General features: G+C 42.0%; 1 protein-coding gene across 1 annotated transcript; it reads right to left on the minus strand.

Moving 5' to 3' along the window:
- Positions 1-193: 193 nt before the first annotated feature.
- On the minus strand, positions 194-14,782 carry TMPRSS2 (transmembrane serine protease 2). Its single transcript, XM_072853590.1, has 13 exons — positions 14,768-14,782; positions 13,713-13,908; positions 13,313-13,396; positions 11,985-12,104; positions 10,525-10,654; positions 9,333-9,443; positions 8,441-8,484; positions 7,541-7,715; positions 5,747-5,922; positions 4,641-4,736; positions 3,738-3,880; positions 2,994-3,146; positions 194-328 (listed from the first exon to the last, which is right to left on the minus strand). The coding sequence occupies exons 1-13, from the start codon at positions 14,780-14,782 to the stop codon at positions 194-196; spliced, it is 1,578 nt and encodes a 525-aa protein (XP_072709691.1).
- Positions 14,783-22,437: the final 7,655 nt, after the last annotated feature.

A 22,437-nucleotide genomic window follows, 5' to 3' on the forward strand; every position in this document is an offset into this window, starting at 1 on the left:
TAGCAACTCTGTACCATCACTGAAATAATTATTAAAAAGCTAGAGCTCTGAGGGTTGTGTTTTGTTGTGGTTTTTTTCTAAATGAGGATGAGGGCTTTCAGCTATATAACTGACAAACTGTAGAAATCAAATTATCCAGCTAACTTTCCTAGATGAAGCTTACTGCACAACCCTAGCGATCCCTCACTTCCCTTTATATTTTTGCCTCGCTGTGGTTGTTGTCTTTCCCACCATTGCCTGAAAGATGGCTCTGCAAGGTGTTGCCACTGTTAAGTCCCAGCCCAGTAGGCAGAGAAGGTGCACATGGTGGGCATGAAACAGTTCCAGCCTAGAGGGAAAAGAAAGTTAACTTTATCTGATTAGTACATCCACAGGATGCCATTGGCTCTGTTTCTCCTTTTTCAGTTCTCTGATTTGCAGAGAAAGGCTAAGAGGCTCTTCCTTTTGGATGCCTGGAGCATTGCCTGAAATTTTGGGACTGTTGGGCAATTCAATAGATGGCAGGATTTGGATGGCCAAAAGGGATTAAACCTTAGGTTTAATGGTTGTTAAACATTAGAAGGGTGTCTCAGCATGTGGCTTGCTGCCTTTCTCCTTCCCCTCCCCAGGACAAGAAGAACCTTTCCAAAAGATCTTTCATTTTATGGAAGCCAGTGCAAAATATAATACTGCATGCTATATTCATGACATCTTTCATATGGAGGATTTATTTTAATGGGCAAAGCTGTGCTTTGTGTAGAAAGAGTAATGTCTGCATTCAGCTAAAAAAAAAATGTGCTTGTACCAGTGTGCCATGTAGTAATTTCCAAGATGCTTACAAGAGAAGCCTTGTCTTCAGGTTAGACATGACAGAAGGTGTTTGACCCTCTGACATGAAACTGCAGCAGCAGATGGCTGACTTCTGTGGCACAGTGTTCACCCCAGTAGAGCATACAGCTTTCTTAACCCTGTTTAGCACTACAGCCAGTTTTCCACATTTCAGTATCCTGTTTTATTACTACTGAATTGCAGTGCTGGAGTTCAGAAGCCATAAAAAAGCCTGATACCATAACAACTTTATTTATTTATTTTCTATTTTGAAAGTACTTTAAACTTGTTGACTACTTCATGGTATTCCCCAAGGCGCACTCGATGCCCATGTGCTATTCAAAACACCCTGTCTCACATCTAGAGAAGAGAGGCAGGTACACATTGCTTCAGGCAGCATGAGATGTAATAACAAAATAGGGTGCGACTCCCTCGACCCACTGCCTTTAGGCTAAACTTCCTTATTTAATTCAATTTCACAAGTCAGAGTGATTTAATCAGACCCAGCCACTAAAGACATCCAACATTCCTGGACATCCAGTTCTCTTTCCCTGGGTTTGTTCGAGGACCTGAAATATTGGAATTGAAACAACCTCTTGGATCGCCCTCTTGTGTTGTTTTTCTCTTGCTTTGTTTTTTATTTGTTTGTTTGTTTTTTAAATCAGATTCTTAAAGCACTTCAGACACTGAATCCAGCAACTGCTTCCAAAATATCCAAGCAAACAGATATAAACCACTACTAAGGAAAACGATTTGTAAAAAACCAAAATATATTTATTTGGTGCAGCGTTTACATCCAAGATAATTGCATTTCAGTACCAAAAGAGAAAACAAGACTAGTAGAGTCATTTCATTCCAAAGATTTATCCTTCTTAACAAAAGTGACTTGGTATGGCTTTTTGATCCTCTGTACTATGATTATAAATTATTTTCAAAATCCTGGGTGAGGTGGCACTCTGATATTAATTACATTTTGCTAAAAACATACATGCAGATACATAAAGGAGACCTCTAAGGAATTAAAAGCCAAATTTAATAAATGAGGTAGTTCATCTGGTTACGCAGAAACGCAGATTTGTGTTTCTTTGTATAAAACATCCAGCCTCTGTATGTGTGTCTGCAATCAGAGGTCTATCACTTGCAACACAGTCTTACTGAAAAACTTTGCCCTTTGCCTTTCACAGCAGGGAGGGTTCAAGAGTCAACCTCGATGTGCGCAGGCAGGGACCTCGCCATCGGGACACTTAACTCACCGCTTCCTGCTACAGCTCCAGAGCATCCCTCTCCGTAGCCGACATCGAGAGTGATGGCAGGCCTTGCCCTTTTTGGGTTCAGAGCAGCTTAAGGCAGAACAGCACTTTTAATTACTGAGACAGTCAGAATGGTCTCGCTTCGAACAATCTGACTTGGATGACTGCTGTGTCGAGATCCTGAGGACTTTTAACTACCTGAATATACAGTATTTTTTTTCTGTGCCTCTACCGTAGTGCATTAAAACTTCCCTTCATGTATACCAAAAAACATTCATTTATTTTTAAATTGCCAACCAGCAGCTCAGAGATTCAACATTCACATTACTTAACATTTAGTTTAAAACACTGCTAAACCAACTGTATCAGCATCCTGCTACGAAAATCTTAAATTAAATTGTGATTAAAATTGCCATTATAAGCCTGTACCTGATTATCAAGTGAAAATTACTCAACTAAAGAGAAACATTTCAGCAAGCAGTTGACAGAACAACTTTCTGCCAGGCACCACAACCAGAAGAAAGGTGCTCATTGTGATAATCCTTCACTGATTAAGATCAGTCACTGTAGCCAGCACAGAACCGAGTGTGTAATCCTTCACATTATTTTTAAAAAGAAAATTAAAACAGAAAAAAAAAATAATTCGCAAAGTGAATAAATATCCCAGGCACCCATGGCTTCGCTTATTCTTGTTCTCAGAAACATCGATCAGCAAGAAGGACAGACAGCGTTGTCATCTGTTTGCCTGTTTAAAAAACAAAACAAAACCCAAAGGTTCAAGTTCTGCTGACAGGCTGACAGGCTACCTTATCAATTACTTGGATGCTTCTCAACACAACAGCTTCATTAGCAGACAAGCCACATTCTTTTCATAAATAAAATCAAGTTTTGGGATTTGGGACATTTACAATTATTAAAAACACCCAAATTTTTTACCTGCATATTTTTATAAATCCAATCTGTAAACACAGTCATATTCCCATACACGCCAGGTCTATTGGGACTAGCACAGCCAGTTCCCCAGCTGGTATCTCCAACCAGCCACCACACGGAGTTTTTATTAGTTACTAGCGGACCTCCACTGTCACCCTGCACAAAATACAAGCATATTATTAGTGACCTGGCCACCAGGAAAGAGACGATCCATTTCACTTCAGGAATACAAGTTAAGTTTCAAAAAAAGCTAACCACCATTTTAAGTGGTTAAACACTAAAGCAAAATGCGATGGCAATTACAGTATTAAATGATGACTGCTTGCAATAGGGGTGAAAATTGTTTGCCCAAAGCACTAAATGAGATAGGCATTACTGACTTTCTTGTTCACAACATAAAGCTAGGGTATGGCCATGATTACGAAGAGCATTCATTCACTTTCAAGTACCAGATAACAAAACATCCCTGAAGCATTAAAAAGGACTGCCTCACCCTCTTTGGGCATTTAGCAAGAACTCGGCAGGGGCAGCCATTCAGAAGATGAAACAAAAGCTCTTCCTTTTAAAGGGATGCACCACAAAAGGAACAAGAAGCCCAACCAAAATGTTACTCAATTCTTTTTTTTTGTTTTTTTTTTTTTTTTTTTGCATAGGATCTGTTTGTAATTAATAGGCGATTTTAAAAGTCTACTAGTAAGACCACAAAAATAATCAGATCATTATTAGGTGTTAGTTAGGAATAATTACCTGACAGGAATCAATTTCTCCTCTTAGATATCCAGCACAGATCATTGTAGGCAAAATCATGCCATTATAAATATAGACAGAATTACACCTAGAACGTTCTATTAAGGGCACCATAACATAATTCAAGTTATTTGACGTTTTACCTAAAATTGAAACATGCACACAAACACACATACAAAGACAAAATTAGAACGAGCATCATATTACGTTGCTATTACAAGTCCCAGCAGCTAGCACTCTTCAAGATGAAATAAACTCACTAGAAACATCGGGATGGACACTTAAGATGTATGGTCCATCGCACAGAGACAACTGTGTTATCTACAGGGCTATTAAAAGCACATGAAATCTGCAAGAGGCGAAGAGGACCTCCCCACAGTTTCATGGTCCAGCACAAGCTGCCAGCAATTCCCATGCTCAGGGTCCAGCTTCCCCAACACCCCCCTCCCTGCCCAGTACCTTCTCATACTGAAAGAAACCTTTCTTCCCTTTCCAGTCCACTTCTCACAAATTTACTTGCATCATGCTATTTCAGCTTGAGGTAGTGGAAAGGACAGGCTCCCGCCCTTTCCCATGTCCACAGAGGACTGGCTTGGCGTACAGCTACCATTGTTAGGGGAGAGGTGGCCCCGCTAGCAGGGGCACATAATTGTTTCCTGTGTGACTATTTCTGGCTCCCAGTACTGATTTGAGGCTCCTTAGCAGTCTGCTGAATGCAACACATCACAATTTGCTTTAAGACACAATGCCCTGTGTAAATATTAGGGGCTGTAAAATGGGTGAAAAAACAGCGTATCAACCAATCTGGCTCAAACTCCCCAATCAGCCCATGCAACAGTTATTCGTAGACTGAAGAGGACTGGTTTATGTAGAAGACCAAAATATTCCAAAGCCACTCTTTACCTCCTTGGTACTCTGCTCCCCACCCAGATATCCAGCACTGCTGATCAGGCTGGAACATCATTCCTGGATTAGGCAGACAAATTGGCCGTACAGTATCTACAAAACAAACACAGTAACATCTGTAATTCCAGATGTCCAGACATATTTCAAAATAAATGCATATGAAATCTCTCAGCATGACCACCACTTAAATACATACACTCCAGGCATTTTCTCTGTACTTTACCTTCCTTGCAGATAAGCAATACTGTGCAATGCAGGCAGCAGCAGAAAGCTTGCCAGCTGCCCTTTCCCAGAGGGCTACCTCAAAGTGAGGAACAAGCACAGTTAATGGTTCTAGCTCAATTCATCAGGCTAACTAGAACAATTAACACCAGCTCTTCTGATCAGTAGAGGACAAAAAAGAAGAAAAAACTTGACAACTACCTCTCTGCATTCTCTTTGCAAAACCCTGCTGAAAATAATCACAATGCAAGCAGGATTCAATGCCTATATACAAGAAGTGTGAAACACAAAAACCTGGTAAACAGACAACCTCCCTGCTCTCAGCAGCAGCAGAACCCCTCCAGATTACTTCTAGTGGCTTTAAAATGATGCACTGAAATATGAAGGACCTGTACACAAAAAGCACTTCAAGTTTAAATAATGGTTTGTCCTCTATTTTTTACTGCTTGCTTACAAACAACCTACATCTACTTTTAAGAAAAGAACTTCTTGTAATGTTTGGTTTGGGGGCTGAGGTTTTTTTCCAATTATTATTTAATGTAACTTGGGTTTAGTCAGCTGCTCCACCACTACATCCTGAGTCTGCACATATAGGAGCGGCAATACTTAAACACCATACAGCATTCTGGGGTAAAAGCACATTACTAAGATGAGCCCAAACTCCCTTACCATGTACTAGATTTAAGTAAATCCTACTTAGAAAATCAGAGGGTATGCCCTCTGTCTCCACCTCTACCCTGTCTCTGTCTCTAAGGTGATTCTACCCACATTTTGTGTTCTTCCCGTAAGTATCTACAAGGATTTCTTGATTAATTTCAGAAGTTTTAAAAGATGTGCTTATTGCCATTGGATTTTTGCCTTAAGAAGAGCAGAATACATACCAGTAAAACTCAGTGGTGTCTCTAACTTCATAAGGGCAACATCATTGTCTTTAGAATCTGTATCATAATCCGGATGGGAAATTATCTGTTGCACTCTGTATCCATTTCTTAAAAGCATCTCATTCTGATTCAGAATCCCAGCATAAACCCTCCAAATGTATGGGTTAGCAAATTGTCTACAGAAAAAAGAAAGGTTAGAACGAGTCACGGATTATGACCTTCAAAAAATGGTCTTCAGAAATGGTAGTCAAATGCATGTGCGACCAAGAATGCACATGCATTTGACTACCATTTCTGAAGAAGGTGGTAAATAAATTGCAAGACATCTAACTTTGGGAAAGCTTGACTCTAACTTCATAAATATATCCAAAAAAATCTTTGAAATGGGTTAAGTATCACTGTCTATCCCCTTAGTCACTCAGCACAGCAAATTACAGTCTGAGACTGCAACACTGAAGTCTATTGATTTCCATGGCTGAGGGATCAAGCAGTTATTTCTGAGGTCTCACATGTCAGTGGTATCACTCGCAGGTACTGTCCAAAGCACGCAAGGGCAGCAGAAACCAGAATTAGTAAAAACATGATCTAGTGAAGGAATTTTGTTATCTTGAAAATGCCAGGGTTTTTTCGTTGGTTTTGGTGGGTTGTTTTAACCGTTAAGCATGCTCGTTAGATGTAATTTAAGTAGTCTCTTGTGCTCCAGCACAGTTTACAAATGCTCAATAGAAAACTTCCCGCAAGTGTTAAAACTCCCTCCAGGAGACCTGCCAAGGCAGTAGTGCTTGCAAGTCATCCCCATCAAAAAAAAAAAAAAAAAAAAAAAAGAAAAATCAAGACCAAACAAAAACCAGTTTTGTGCCAGCTACAGTTCAGTTGCCATTCCTAAACCTTTTGCATACTACAGAGCTCAAATCAGAAAACAAAGGAGAGATAAGATCGTCACATAAAAATAAACACTTGCATTCTTTTCTCAAGGTTAAGGTCAAAGTTATTTTTCCTTGGCTTAGCCACAAACTTTGATCCAGCCAACCAACCGTTAAAATGTTTTTGCTTAGTGGGTTTTCCCTCCAACAGCAGGGCCAACTTTTAAATGTATTCTGCCACTGTACACAAGGTACCACAACACCTTCAACTCTCCTTTATAGGTTAAAAATGTACAAAGCACTAGCTATTTTTCTTGTTGATGCCTATGTAACGTGCTCCTTGGCTAGGTATAAATCTACATTTACTACTGACTTAGGCTTGGTATAAATCTACATTTACTACTGACTTAGGCTTTACTATCCCATGGCATGAAGATACAACAAAATAAATGGTACAGGCATCTTTAAATTGATCATATCTGCAGTTGTGTGATATTTGAGGGTTTGGGAATTTTTTTTTCTTTTTCTTTGCTTTTCCTCACAGTGTAATTCAACATCTTCATGAAAACTTTGCATTGTCTGGCATTAAGTTTGGTGCCTTGAGTTTACCTCTTAAGTTGGGTGGGTATCAGTGCCCAACACCACTGTCCAATTTAATTTCCACCTTTAACATGTAAAATACGATTTTCTTCCTGTAGAAAGCAGACTTTTCCCTTAATACTTGAACACCATACTGCTACATAGACAAAATACTGTACCTAGCACCTGCATTGAAGGCAGGGGGGAGGGGAGGAATAGTATTTAATTCAGTATTAAAGCAGAAAGTTGGGACACTTAAGTAAATTTGTGCATTTCAGCCTGAAGCAAGAGAAATCGCCATTCGAGATACAAACGAGCTGGTCGCTCTGGTGCCCACGTGGGCAAGACTCACCCTTCCACGCAGTGTGCCGCTGTCACTATCCACTGGTGGGTGATGATGGAGCCCCCGCAGACGTGGGTACCCTGCACGTGGAGGCTGACCTGCCATGGCCATTGCCCCAGTGCCGCCCCGCTGCCACCCACGATTCTGCTCATAATGTTCACGCTTTTAGTGGACAGGCCGCACTCTAAGGAGTCAGTTACACACACAGGCGTTAGTTAAAGAGGGAGCTGGTCTGGAAGATGGCTTCTGCAGCTCAGGCTTCGCTAGCAGAGGGAAGCACAGACCACATCCGACCCTGCACTGCTGGCGTTGATACGCCGCAGCTCAGGCCCCTGCCCTGCACACCAAGATCCCAAGTCTCGCATAGCCTAGACCCCCTTCACGTTGCAAATGTCAAGATGAGTACTTGGTAGCCGCTGCCCTCGGTTCACCACAAACCATAAACCAGTGGTTCATCGCACCTTTGGGTGTGGTATTCAAGCATTTCTGGCAAGCCACACAGCCACACGCCTTTGTGTTGTGCAACAAAACAGACAACAGCCAGGAGTCACCTCATGACAGCCATCACCGTCAGGAGCGCACTGCCCACCCGGTGGCCACGTGTTGGAGAACGGATGCGCCACAGACATCCCACCACGGCTGCCGGGCAAGGGCTACCGAGCTTCACCACAGGCCAAGTCATTTAAAGGAACCAGTGGCAACAAAGACAAAAGCAACTGTGGATCCAACATCCTCCTTGTCTCCTCTCCCAACCTGCTCCTTAAACTGCATCGTTGGAAACTTGGGGACCAGAGTTAAATCATCTGCCCATCAAAAGACAGCAATTATTTATGCAGATTCAAAAGGATTTCCCAGCCAGAGCATTTCAAAGCATGAACAAGCAGAAGGTTGAGAAACACAGTCACTTACCTATGCAGCGCAGAGAAACCACATTTCCTGATGCACAGGAATCACTGCAATACAAATAAAAAAAACAAACAGGATTTCAGGCACACAGTGAAGCAAATGGTGGGCAAAGTTCACCCTCTAGCTGCTTCCTACCCTTTCCAGCTACATGCCCTGCCTTCACCCTTATCTTCCTGCTGAGGGTTCCCTCCTTTCTTCACTCTCTCCAGCAACCCTACTAGCAACCATCTGGCCTCCACCATTTCTTGCATTCACCAAAACTGTCATGTGGAAGACTGCAGTCACCAGTACGAAAGGTTTGTAAGCCTATTGAGGAGCAAGATGAAGAACAGAATAAGAAAAATTTAAGCTGATTTATGAAGTAGTTGTAGAAGACCTAAACAAGGGAGCCACGGGAACTTTGCAGGCAGAGCAGTCTACAGGTTTAGCAACTAGACACTTCAAAGTTGTTTAATGAGAACAAAAATGATACTTTCCACAGTGAAAGATCCATTTTGCATGCTGTGTGCTCATGTGACTGAAAGAAAAAGCTGTACCAGCTGCTGTGAATGTGTTACAGCTGGTAGCTATTGTCACTATACAGAAACTCCTGTTGATGGTCAAAGAGCCTTAGAAAAGTATCTTTGACATGGCAACCTTCTAGACAGCATGGAGGGAACAGGATGGGACATCTTCTCTTTTAAAAGAGGAAAGGAAGGATGAAAAAATGACAGCTGCAGTTTTAAATAGAAGGGAGAGCAGTTGCTGCAATCAGATTAGAAACAAAGTCTCTTTCCCTCTAACAATCCCCATTGAAAGATGTGCTTGCATTGTGCTACGGGCAGAAGCTACACCTCTTACAACAGCTAAAAAGACCCCTGATAAGAGAAAAGAAGTTTGTATTAAACAAAGATACCTGCTATACAGCTTTTTGTACAAGTCTATGTTCCCAGCACTTGTGTTCAGCTTCATGTAGCTTTTAAAGCTGACTTCTGGTGCTACTCCTTGACTGTAGTAATACGTATCTCTGCAAAACAGAAAGTCTATTACGAAACCCAGCAGTTTGAGTTTTCAAACAAGCAATAAACTGTGCCATGCTAGAGCTTCTGACATGAACAACACTAAAAATTTATTTTTTTTAATTAAATGCCAGTGTTGTAGTACAGTGCCAGAGACTCAGATTCCTTAAACATTTGTTAAGATCCATTTCCCATCAAACAGTTACTAGATTAAAATAATATTTTTATCTAATATGCATACACTGTAGGAATCTTCAGCCTCATGAAACAGGGCAAGATGAAGAGATGCCTTTGCTGGTACATTTACACAGCATAGCAGAGTTCAGGTCCAATAAGTCATGACAGCCACGTTTCTGTGTGACAATGACAGGGGTAGCAAGTGCTGCTGTTCTGCCAGGCTTTCTAGCTGAGGACCAGCTCTGTGTAGTTGCTGCTGGGCTGTTTTACTGGATTTGGAACTACTGGGGTCATTGCTGGTTCAGAGACCTTAATTCAGAGCACCACGATGCAGCGTGGGCACACACAGGTTCTGCCTGCCTGGGCAATAAATTCACTCCATTACTCCAGAAGACAGCATTTGCCAGAGGCAACATCAAGAGAGGCAACATCAAGTATTTCAACCACAGAAGAATTTAGGCTACAGCATTATGTGGGGAGAACGTGGGCAGCAGTATGGGCCACAAATGTTTATGGCGATCTTCCACATGAGCCGGTGTTACTTGTGCCCTCAGAAGACCAAGACTTTCCATGTAATACTGGTGATGACAGGTTAAATCAGACTGGATGTTATTGAGCAATTATAACGACCTGCTACTAACTGAAGTGAGCTCTGGAAGACGGTTGTGAGTGAATGTATTAGATACAAGTGACCCCACTGAGTAACCACTGCACGGGTGCCAGACCCCATTACTTGGAGCAACGTTTCATTTTGATTCTTAACAGCTACCATCGTTAAAATCGGACCCAGCTGGGTTCACAAGAACTAGATCACCAACTGCTTTTTGTTTCAGATACGCGTTCTTAAAAACGGCAAGAGGGAAATGTTAACCTTTCTATGTATGTGCAAAGGCTGATGAAGGTTAGACTTACACACTGTAGCCCATGTCTTGACATGCAATCTTCCCATAATTGTCATTCCAGCCATCTTGACAAACAGGATACCAGGATTTGCTGACAGGTGAATAAACTTCCAGGATAAAGTTTGGTCCAAAAAGTCTAACTGCCAGAAATGGAAGAAGGGGGAAAAAAAAAAACAGAAACCAAGAACACCACACGCTATATTACTGCTCTTTCTCTACTTAAAGTATTGGTACCTGTAATATTTGCTTGTATGTATGAACTGGTGTTAATTTAATGCTGCCTTCTACTAAAATTCTGAGTAAATATCAAGTAGACAGAAATACCGCAATGACTTAATACTTCTGTGTAAGGCAATTTACGAACTAGCAGTCTAAAAATGCAAGTGTACAATATAGTGTTCATCTTTGCATTTCAGCTTTTATGCTCAAAATTCTCTTTCACATTCTACCACTGCGGAATATTGCAATAGCCAGTCTTTTCTTATCTTTTATCTACAAAACCATGCATTTCTTAATATCTCATATATTGTGTATAAACAAAATATAATCTATTCTACTATATTTATATGTTATATCTTAATACACCAAATTTCTTCAGGCAAGTGCTTGTAGAGCAAGACTGTAACAAGGAGCAATTAGCTCTGACATTCCATGCCGCGTTACCTATTTTTTATATTAAATACTTGTGCAAATATAGTTCAAGCAAAAGAACAGATTGAACAAGCTTCTCCAAAAAACCATTATTCAACCAAATGGAGAGGAACAGCTTTAGAGCATATGCTAGTAAATGCTAAGCCTGCATGAGGAATGTGCAGAATAAAAGCTCCCAGAGAGGGAATAAGAGCACAGCTAGAGTTTTCCAAAGTGGCAGTGGCACAACATAGGTGTTAGAAACAAGATGCCACACCTTTGGAACGGACAAATCAATGATGTTTCCACCTTCCACCTTTAGCTCTGCACTAAAGCTTCCCTTGGCACCTTTTCAGTTGGAAACATTGATCAGACCACGCTTTCTTACACAAAGAAGTTATGAAGGAGTTGAAGCATTATTGGGAGAACTAGGAATGCAAAATATGTGGAAAAAGATGAGCCTGACTGAAGACCACCAGATTATGTTATCACCTGACGTTCTACGAAAAAGTCAATGATTACTGTTCATTCCAGACACGTTACATTCAGTTTTGCACAAACCCCATTCAAATTAAAAGGTAATATTTTAAAAACGGATTCAAAGTTAAGCCAGCTCAAACCCCTGAGTCAGTCATTTTGTTTCAGCTTTTCAGTCAGACTGGAAACAAATTGAGTATCTAGATCCAGGCTTCAAAGCACTCAAACATCCTAAACCATTTTAGAGATATAACTTAGGCTAAAATAGCCCTGTTGTAACTCAGGCAAGCTTTGGACAAGGCAATTTGCTCAAAAACTCTTGCAGTTGGCTGAAGGTCCCCCCCCTTGACTGCCAGCACTCACCACACCGCGTTTCATCCTCCCCGTTGGGGCAGTCGCTCACTCCATCACACCACTGCGAGGGCGGCATGCACACACCTGAAGATCCACATTCTATTAAGGAGCCGAGACAATGATTCTCTACTGCAGGGAGAGAGCAACACAGCCCGTAGGCTGAACATCAGCTTAGCCTCAGGCGACTACTGCCAGCTCTCATCTTAAGGAGTATTCCGCTTTGATAGAGCAAAACATCAGAAAGAGCTCTTAAACTCAGAGATGGGAGGAGACCTAGCCTGACACAACAGAAGATGTATTACTCCGTCTTTTACATTGCTTGTCAGATTAAGTCACTGATGCAGCTGATGATTGGATTTTGTCCACTGCCTCCCCTGAATAAGCAAGCACCATTACATCCTTTTGCTTTTGCTGCCATTTAAAACAAGATTACATTCACCCTGCATAAATCAAAGTGAGTAAAAAAACCCTCTAAGAACACAAAGTGTCATCCTAATAGTTTTAAATGAAGTCCCTTCTCTCTTCCTTTCTTTTCCTGCACAGAACAGAAAGGAGAAGCTCCTAAAAACATAGCACATTGGTTTTTAGTTTCCTTTGAAAAGTGGCTTTCATTGAAAGGGAAATTAAGATAGCACAAGACAAACTTCACCTAAGCTGAACAGAATTGCTCTAGCCCAGCATCAGAGCTTGGTCAGTCAGTCAGTCCCTGGTTAGGGATGACTTCCAAGGTGAACATATCATCTGTGGTTCGGCTTACAGTGGTGAGACAGGTTGGGCTCACACAACGTTAACACACTTTCAAAGCAAAAGCCTCACAGAAACACACAAATGGATGTGAATTACTTCTGCTCCAAGAGAGATCCCATTTTACCAAAATAAAACATATCTTGACCATTTACAATCTTGCAGTTAAGGTATGAAAATTTACTTCAATCTCCTTCCTTCACTTGAAATTACGTGAAGTTCAAATCTAGAACAGAGTTCCATTTCAGAGAGGATGCACAGCAGCGACTATCCTAATGGAATGCACCGCAGAATGTGTTGGCCATGCACAGTCATGTGCCAGCTATCCCCCAGTGCAAAAACCTTTGCAAGAGGTCAAACTACTCTTTACTAACAGCTACGGCGCTGTACAGTTGTACTGCACCAGCTTTTGTCAGACAGATTGGAGCTTTCCAGAGAAGCCACCTGAATAAGCTGCTCCAGAAGAGTCAAAAAGCCGATGACATCACTTAACTTCAAAAACATATTTACTCGATGAAGGGAAAGGAAAGCAACAGCGGCATTGTTCATTAAAAAGAAAGAAAAACAAACAAACAAACAAACAAAATTATTACCAAAATACCAGATGAAGAAAGCAGCAACTGCACAACAAATTACCAGTAAAATGGATAATAAAATGACTATGGTTTTCTTTACACCTGAAATGAAAGCAAGGAGAAAAAGAGAAATTAGGTTCACAAATGAGGTAATTTCCAGCCACCAGCACTATCTACTTCCTTGACATTAAAACCAGACATTTTCTGTCAGACAGACTTTTCACCATTCCACCACCCTTCCTCCAAATCGACCAGGTTGCCGTCCAGTTACACTGGCATCCCAGACAGCTATTACTTCTTCATCCACAGGGAGGTTGCTCCTTCAATACAGGAGTTGGAAGGGAAGATCCCTTTTATTTGTTACCTTACTTTGGAAGACCTTAAGTCTAAAATTGGAAGAAATTCTGACAAAACTTACTTAATGCACATGTTCTCCCAGTTGAACCTGCTACTGGCCTACTTGACTGATAGGTAGAAACCGTTGGGACATGGCTTGGCACTGATGGAGCATTTGTTGAGAAGTTCTGTGGATACGGGTTAGCACCTACTGGCTGCCTGGCAGAAGAGACGTTTTCTGGCTGAAAGCCATGATTTTCATAGTATGGTGGTGGACCCTAAATAATAATGTTGAGGGGAAGGAAAAAGGAGAAAATGAAAAACAAAAGGCAAGACTGCAATTAGGACAAAATAAGTTTCAGATGCCATTTACATTCAGAACCCTACTAAGTAATTCTGCCAATGCAGAAATACACCATGCATGCATACACATACTAGTGACTCCCATTTACACAGAGAAAGAGATTTACAGTATATGCCTAATACCTTGCACTTTGAATAATAAAAATAACAGAGAGTGAGGCTGGCAGGCATATGAAGAGCTCAGTTTCCTGACCCAAAGTAACTCAACCTAAGAAGGATTCTTGACCCCAGCCCTCCAGCTGGCCACACAAACCATTGCACTGGAACATCTGACAGGGTAGAAATAAGCAGCAAGGACAGTTTTAGGCAGTACCATCATTAAAAGAAACACTGACAAGTAACAGCCTTGGTGTGTGCGGTTGTCCAGGTCTAGGATAAATGCTTACTGCCTCATTTTGACCTATGACAACACCAAGTATACCTAAGCTATTTCTGAATGCACTGGCCTACAAAAAGTTGTGGAATATTTATCCTGGAAGAGCTTTAAGAACTAGTTAGAAGCCATTCCAATCTATCCCTCCAAAATAAGCTTTAAAAGTATAAATCTCTCCCAGGACTACCTAGGCACTTGAAATGCTAGTTAATTCAAGCCTCTTACACCTGCCTCCCAGTATATCTTTCCCTTTTTGCAGAAAAGAAAACATAACAAATACTCCACATTTTAAAAGATTTGTTAACCAGGACATCACCCAACAGGCTGTTACTTGTAAAGAAACAAAACCTCATTAAAAAAAAAAATCAGAGAGCAATATTTTGAATATTTTGTTTACTTACTGCAGTAGAGGTCATCTTTTCTTTGTCAGCAGTACCGAAACAATTCAAGTGTTTGGAAGTAAAGCGTGAACCTATATAAAAAAAAAAACAAACAAACCAGGAAACAATGACAACCAGAAGCTTTGTCCACCTTTCTTGTCAGTTTTTCCTTTGGAAAAATGTCAAATCTGGGGGGGGGGGGGGAATAAGGAAGTATTTCAAGAGAGGCTACAAATTAAGGTGCAGCATGAAATCAGATCTCAATAGCCTCTCAATACAACCTTGAGGATTATACAGTGGCAACTATTCATTAACACGAGCGCCACACAAACTGAGAAGATTAAGTTAGTGCTCGCTCTTGCTGATAGAATGGGAGTTAAAGAATATCCTGGCAACAACCCACACGGTGTCAGTACCAAGTTCAGGTCCTCCTGCCTCTCTCAACACTTACTCATGTATCGCTCTGAGGTTTATGACACAGAAACGAGAACATGAACAAACCATCAGGAAACACAAATTCAGCTAACTAATTTGATAATGCCACGGCTAGCAGCCCCACAAGCCACATCTTTTTCACTCTTCTGCATTGCAAACAGTTGTTTTCTTGGTTGTGTGTTGTAGCCACCACACCAAAAACAGGGAGAGAAGCACGGCAGAGAAACAATATGCCACACCAATGTGGAAGTTTTTCAAATAGAGTAAAAGAGAGGAGGTACATCCCATGTTTCAAGCATATAGCAGTTTATTTTAAAGTTAAACATTAACATTAAGTAAAACCACAGATGAGCAAAGACACAAGAAACACAAAATGTTTGCTGCCGCAGTTCTAAAATAGGCAGTTATACACCTCCGCAAGCAATCATTTTAGTAAATAATTTAATCTATTGAGTCCTCTCACAATGTTACTCTACATGAAAAAAAGCCTAGGAATTGCCTCAGTTGTGCACTGTGCTCAGCTTGCAGAGCAGTACACTGCACACAGGCAGACTGCCATGACCCCTGTTGAAAGCCACGACTGTAAAGAGCAGTTGCATTAAGACACAGCATAATTCAGCCTGAAGTATAAATTTATGTTTTAGAACCTGTACCAAAGTGTCATCTCACCCAAAATGGAACTGCAAATGTCTTTGAAGCAGATTTTAACAGCAGCTTGGCACCTCGAGCGTGCCAATACTTCGTGACAGTTTAGGAAGGCTGATTCTGGTGTTTGCTTATTAGCACTAGTAAAAAAAAGTAAATAATAATGCACTGTTGAACTCTTATTTGCATGACAGACAGGTTAAAAAACAAGTCTTACTCCTGCTTACAGTAAGTCCATCAGATTGGTGACTCAGGCTTCAGGACTTCTGCTTTATGTCGCATCCATCCTTACCCAGCCCTTCACAGCAGAGTCGGCAAGTGTAGGTCTGCCCAGACTTAGAAGAAAAGTAACAAGTCACAGGAAGGTATTTTTGTTCCTTGTTCTCTGAAAAGGAGGGGGGGGGAAGGATTAGGAAGTTTAGTGATAGCAGACAGGAGAATACTAGGTGGTGATTCTGAGGTAAGCCAACAGGTACTGTGAACAAAGAAAAACCCAAATATTTTTTATATTACCATTTGAAAGGCTTTGCAAATTGGCAGATGACAGTCTTCCTCACTCTTTTTTGGTTCTTTTTGGTTTTGGGGTGGTTTTTTTTTTAATGAACTGAGGAAAAAAATATCTCTACTGCTTAACTGGCTTTCAACCATCACTCCCAATTTAATTCTTCTTAATCTATTTCCCATCCAGCTTCTGATTAATAACAGTTTTCTGTTATCACACCACAAAACACAGGGAAGTCATAGGTACACACAGATTTCCATAGCATTACACATACACATTTGCCAGTGTATTAAAAACAGATTAAACTAAAATTACTAGGTTCCTGTTAGTCTGCAAACATTTAAGGCAAAAATTAATGTGTAGCATCCAATAATGATATAATCTAGTTTTCTTAAGCATGCATCACTGACACTTTAACATGTTTTACAAATACATCAAGGGTACTGCAACAACTTCACAGATAAGGAAGCTGGGTCATGGAGAAACAAACTGACCTGTCAAACACTCCCCATCCCAACAACTATAGAGCTAGAAGAGACTGGTCCGTCTTATCTCAGTCCAATACTTTGGCCTCTAACTCACCTCACACATCAGACAGATTTAAATAGATCCCACATAGAAGTATCATAAACCCACTCTGGTGCAGAAGAGTTTAGTGGGAACACACAACTATCCTTCCCTCCCATTGCCAGTCATTCCTTCTACTGTCTGCTGAGCTATGATGGCACTTTACTGGGTACATCTGAAGAAACAAACCTCAAGAGCCCTTTAAAGTGAGCTGGTAGAGTTAAAGTGTACAAAGATCCCCAGGCAAGGAAACAGGGATGGAGCTCACCCCTGCAGCAGGCTTGAAGGTATAAGAGACAGGGCCCAGGGAGCCAGAGCCTTGCAGGCCAGCTTGCTAACACCTCCTAGCTTTGGAAAAAGTATACCCAAATAATGAAAGGGACCCACCGCTCATATGCAGTCAAGTCCCTGAATTTCAAAAACCTCAGTTTACTCCAGTATGGATGGAGCAGAACCAGCATTTGGACCTCCAGCAACACAGAAGGTCCAAAATCGAGTGTGCTTTTGTTTCATAACTCTGAAAGTAAAGAAATAACGCTACTGTTTCTAATGACAGGCGATAATAAGAGTATAAAATGTATAGCCATCACTGACACAGTATACTGATGAATACAGTGAAACGTACAGCCTCACAGCTCGCAGTTATTACTTGAAATATCTTAGCTTCTTCTCATATATGCCTTAGGAGTGTCATAATTAAAGTTCTGTCATGGGTCATTAAGATTAAAAAAATACACTATTTTTTCCAATAAAAGTTGTCAGAATGAAAAAAAAAATTAAAAATTTGAAAATTAGATTAATTTAAAACAAATTTAATCCAATAGCTTTAGTTTTTCTAGGGATTTCTGCAAATCAATTATTTATATTTAAGCAAAAGCTGCAGTAGAGTTGGTCTGTACTTCATTTGATAACATACTACTTAACTGAATATAGACTTCGTAGACTATTAGTCCTCCAAAGGCTTGTCCTCCTCCCTGCCACAGTGACAGCCACTCTGTCCCCCCGACAGGAAAAGCACCGAGCACAGAGTCGTGCTGCTCGGCTGTAAGTGGTCCTCACTGCCACAGCCTCCCAAGCCCCCCACCTCGCTCCTGCTGGGCGAAGGTGAGCCTCCGCTTTTGCCTCCTTACAGCAGCATCAGGTCGTGACTCCTTTATATTGCGTGTGTCCTTCGCTAGCCAGGAGCCAACATCCCAAAAAGACAACAGAACGAATGAAAGGCAAAGGAAGCCTAAAGATTTAACCATTATTTTGTTAATGAAACCAGACTTGCTGGCTTTTACCCTAGTCTCCATGCAAGAAATAATAATGGTACTTCCTTAGTACACACCATGTCTTAATTGTTAATTAAGAGCAGTACCATGCTTTGGAGGCATAGAGTTCCACAAGAACCGCTAGCTATATGAGTTTCCACAAGCTTTTATGTAGAGATCACTCACTATATGTTGTTTCCATGCCTAGATGCCTAAGTCAATACGATGGAATAATTACTTTCAGATATCCTAATATAACACTGTGAATTCAACTTGGCCAAAGAAGTCAGAGTTATATTGGCAACAGTATACTTCTTGCATTTACATATTACTTCAATACATATTTTGTGCTATTTCCTGAAATAGAAACATAATTAGCTCTTTGCCAAGCTCTGTGATAGGTATCAACAATTGAAAAAACAACAACCAAATAAACCAAACTAGTTATTTACAGTTAGCCCTACGTAAAAGCGGCCACATGCAAACAAAAAGGGAGAAGACAGAACAGTTAAAAGCCAAATTCATTAAGTGAAGTTCAGCTTCTAAAAGGAGGAAGCATAAAAGCATCCAAACACTCTACATGAACACTGACTAACTCAGTGTCACATCCAAAAAAATTAGCAGTTCCCTTTATCCAGATAAAGAAATACAGCACATGCAAATGAACAAACTGGCAAAACTCATTAAGATAGCAAAGGACTAATTCCAGTGCAAAGCTCAACTTTAAAAAAGCACAAGCCAACAAATTATGGCTTTTGTTGATGACGCTAGAAAGGAAGTATGCTTTCATTGTTTTTTACTCCCAACCATTTTATGACTGCCTAGATGTTTCAGTAGCTTAACATTAAACACAATATACCCATGATACAAAGGTGGGGAGGAAAGGGAGGAGGGTTAATAAAAAAAAGTTAGAAGAGAGAAAACAAGGGAAGAGGTGATTCCAGATTCATTCACATGATCTTTTCACACACTGGGTGATTCCTGCCTCTGCTACCTGGACAAGAGAAAAGAAACATGGTCAAGATTCCTGTTTAACAAGCAGCACTAAAAATTACCATGACTTACAAATTAAGTATAGAAAAGTTAAAAAAAATCCAGTTATGTATGAAAAAGGAAAGGAACTAAATAAGAATTTTCATCTCATTTCATTAACAAGATTTCCTTGATACTTCTTCAGGAAGTAGTACTGAATATTTTTATTGCGATAATTAAAAAAATTGAATTCAATTTACTCCACAGGGTAAAATTTATCCTCTGGAAGGGGTCAAAGACAAATCAATACTCAACTGAATGTCTCAAAGTCATCAAAATCAGGTTCTTCCAATGTCCTGGCCTTTCAGATAACCTTCTCAATAGAGGTAAGCTCTACTTGGCATCCCTATGCAGTAACATTACACATCTTGCAGAGAACTATATGAGACTATGTAAATATTTATATGAAAGGTTACCACAAATAGAGCCTTGGCATTCTTAGATCTCCTAAGAAATAGCTTTGAAGCTATTCTAGATTAGCTCCTAAAATACCATTAAACTGTAGAACCACTTATCAACAGGTGTCAAAAAACAGTGCCTCTTGATAAGCAATACCAGCAGCTCAAATAAAGTCCACAACGGTATTCCCAAGGCCAGCAAACCAAGATTAGTACTATTTCCACATTCAAAAAAAAGGCATTAAAAAGCTCTGAGCATAGCAGTCTCATTTTAAACAGTTACAGGACACTGTATTCATACTTCGAATAGTCATCTATTTGTCTTCTCTGAAAACAGATGTTACCATGAAACTCAGCCTATCACAAGTACATCACATGCCTTTGTTAGGAACAGTGGGGTGGGAAAGGAGGCTGAAAAGCTGTTGCCTGGCTGAGTGGATGACGAGTGGCAGAAGACTCTACAAAAAAAGCCATTTCTGAAATAGAAAGGACCAAGAGCCCAGAAGAACCGTATTTGCTGGCATGGTAGGAGATGGACCTACTGGTCAGGCAACAACTGCAGAGGCAGCCATTGCCCACAGCAGCCACCACCTCATGCGCACAGATCACAGTGCTGCTAGAGGATGCAGCAACAGCCAGCCTGGCATTTGGATGCTTTCTTCTCCTACACCGCATCCTCGGTTCTGCCTCTGCGCTTCTCCTTCCATGGCCGAAGCAAATAACCTCATCTTCTGGCAGTAAAATTCAAGTCTCTGTCTACGGCACTCAAAGTCTCTGGCAAGGAAAAAAGCTCTCAAGAATACTTGTTTACCATGTTTGAGTTGCAAATGATTATTGTATGAATATGGTACCAGTAGGTATCCGCTCAGCAGAAAAATAAAAACTAGCAATGTTAACAAATCAGACTCATTTAGATATTTGTCCAGGTCGGCTACTTTCAACCTGTGAACTACAGATCCTGAGGAGCTGTAAACCACTCCCAAGGGGTCTATGGCAGATAAGAAAGAAAAGCAAGCCTGCTGGCAGGACGTTTGAATTCACTCCCCAGGGAAGCTCGTCTTGCCAGACACAGGTTTGGGGATCCACGCATCAAAGACATGGGAGAAGTACTGATGTAGTAACACGGACACAGCGGAGCTACCGTCACGGTACTGGAACTACTCAGTGTGGATTGACCCTTGGCTGACGCAGGAGGAAGAGCTCCCATATCTCCAGGAGTGGCAACTCCAAGAGAAATATTTTGACTGGCATCCTAGAATACTGTTTCGCTTTGTTTCTCCATCAACATCCAGGAACATAGTTTCAACTTATTTCCATTTTCAGGCTAGACTACCATGATAGATTTGCTCTAGGCTGACTTTCCTATGTACCAGTATAATTTTTAACAGTTTAAGAATGAAAGGAAAAAGGAAAAAAGACATGTTAAGTCCTACTTTGACATCGAATTCTGTCTTAGTCCACCTGTCTTTTGGCTTTGCATTTACGTTGATACGTGTAGGTAACAGCCACAACCGCAATCATTTCCCAGTTTCATTGACCTATGCCACACACAACGTCCATCTCTTCCCCTGCCTAACACTGCCTTAGTTGATGCAAATCATCCTTCAGAGGTGAAGCTGCTTCCTTTGGCTCTTTCTGAAGCACTAAAGGCATTAGCATCACTTTACTCAGGGCAAACAGGGATACTTAGGACAAAGGCACGATGTGAGAATGCTCTCTTAAATTCATTGACACTCACCCACCCACCCACCCACCTGAGGTGAAATTCGAGGTCCAGGTAAGCAAAGCCACCTGCGGGGAGGTGCGGAGTGGGGCCGATTTCAGCATTCAAAGCTTTGGCCCAGAAGTTTCAATGATAGGGCTCCTGTGGGAAGGCACTCTATCAACAAAGTTACTCTTCCAAAATTACTTGATAAATTGTGACAACTGTAACCGGAAATTAGCGCTTCTGCGCGAAACCAAAGCAGTGGCGACATTAACACACAATGAAGAGGCCCCAGAACTAGATGCTGTTCTAGTTTATTCTCCGTATGAGCGACTACTCGCTCCGTGACCTTGAAAAAGCCGCCTGACCTCGCAGTATCTCGTCTCCCTGCATCACAACGGCAAGAAACGGACAACCCACCGCCTCGAGAAGTACGAGGGGGGACAGCGCTGGCGTGCGTAGAGCACTCCGCACCTTTCCTCCTGTACCTCGTCGGGTCGCGTTATTCACTTCAACACCCATTCAACCTCTTCTGTGCTACTTTAGCTCCCGTCTTGCCTTACCCACCGGTCCGCGGGGAAGCGCAACTTTTTCGCGCTGCACCTACCAGTAGAGAAACCGGCTGGGGAAAGGGGGCAACCGGGTAAGGCAGAGGGAAACACCGCTGAAAGGGGCGAGCTTACGTGCCCCCTCGATTTTATCAGCCGGCGCCTCCTTTTCTCGCTCTCAGGAGACGCCGCTGCCGCCCTCGCTGCCCCCAGCCCCGGGAGCGCCCGCGGGGCTCTCCGCGCCGGGCACCGCGCCGACCCCCGCCCCGACGGGGCCCCGGCCCCCCTACCCCCGCGGGATGGGGATTTTCAGACGCCTCCGGGGTCCCTCCGCGCCCCCCCAAAGCAAAGCCGAAGTTCCTTAACTAAAAGCCAAAAACCGCAGGCGCAACTCGGAGCGGCCGGGACGGGCCCCCCCGGGGCGACGGCGTCCCTCGGCCCGCGGGAGCCTCCCGGCCGCGGAGGTGGCTCCGCTCGCCCGTGCGGGGCGAAGGGGCCGCGGCCGGGCCGGGCAGCGGGGAGCGTCGCGCTTACTTGGAGCTGTCCCCGTCGGAGCGGAGCCGAGGCGAGGCGGGACGGGACGCAGCGCACCGAGCCGGGAGCAGG

Source organism: Ciconia boyciana, chromosome 1 (assembly GCF_034638445.1).
Source record: "Ciconia boyciana chromosome 1, ASM3463844v1, whole genome shotgun sequence".
NCBI lineage: Eukaryota > Metazoa > Chordata > Aves > Ciconiiformes > Ciconiidae > Ciconia > Ciconia boyciana.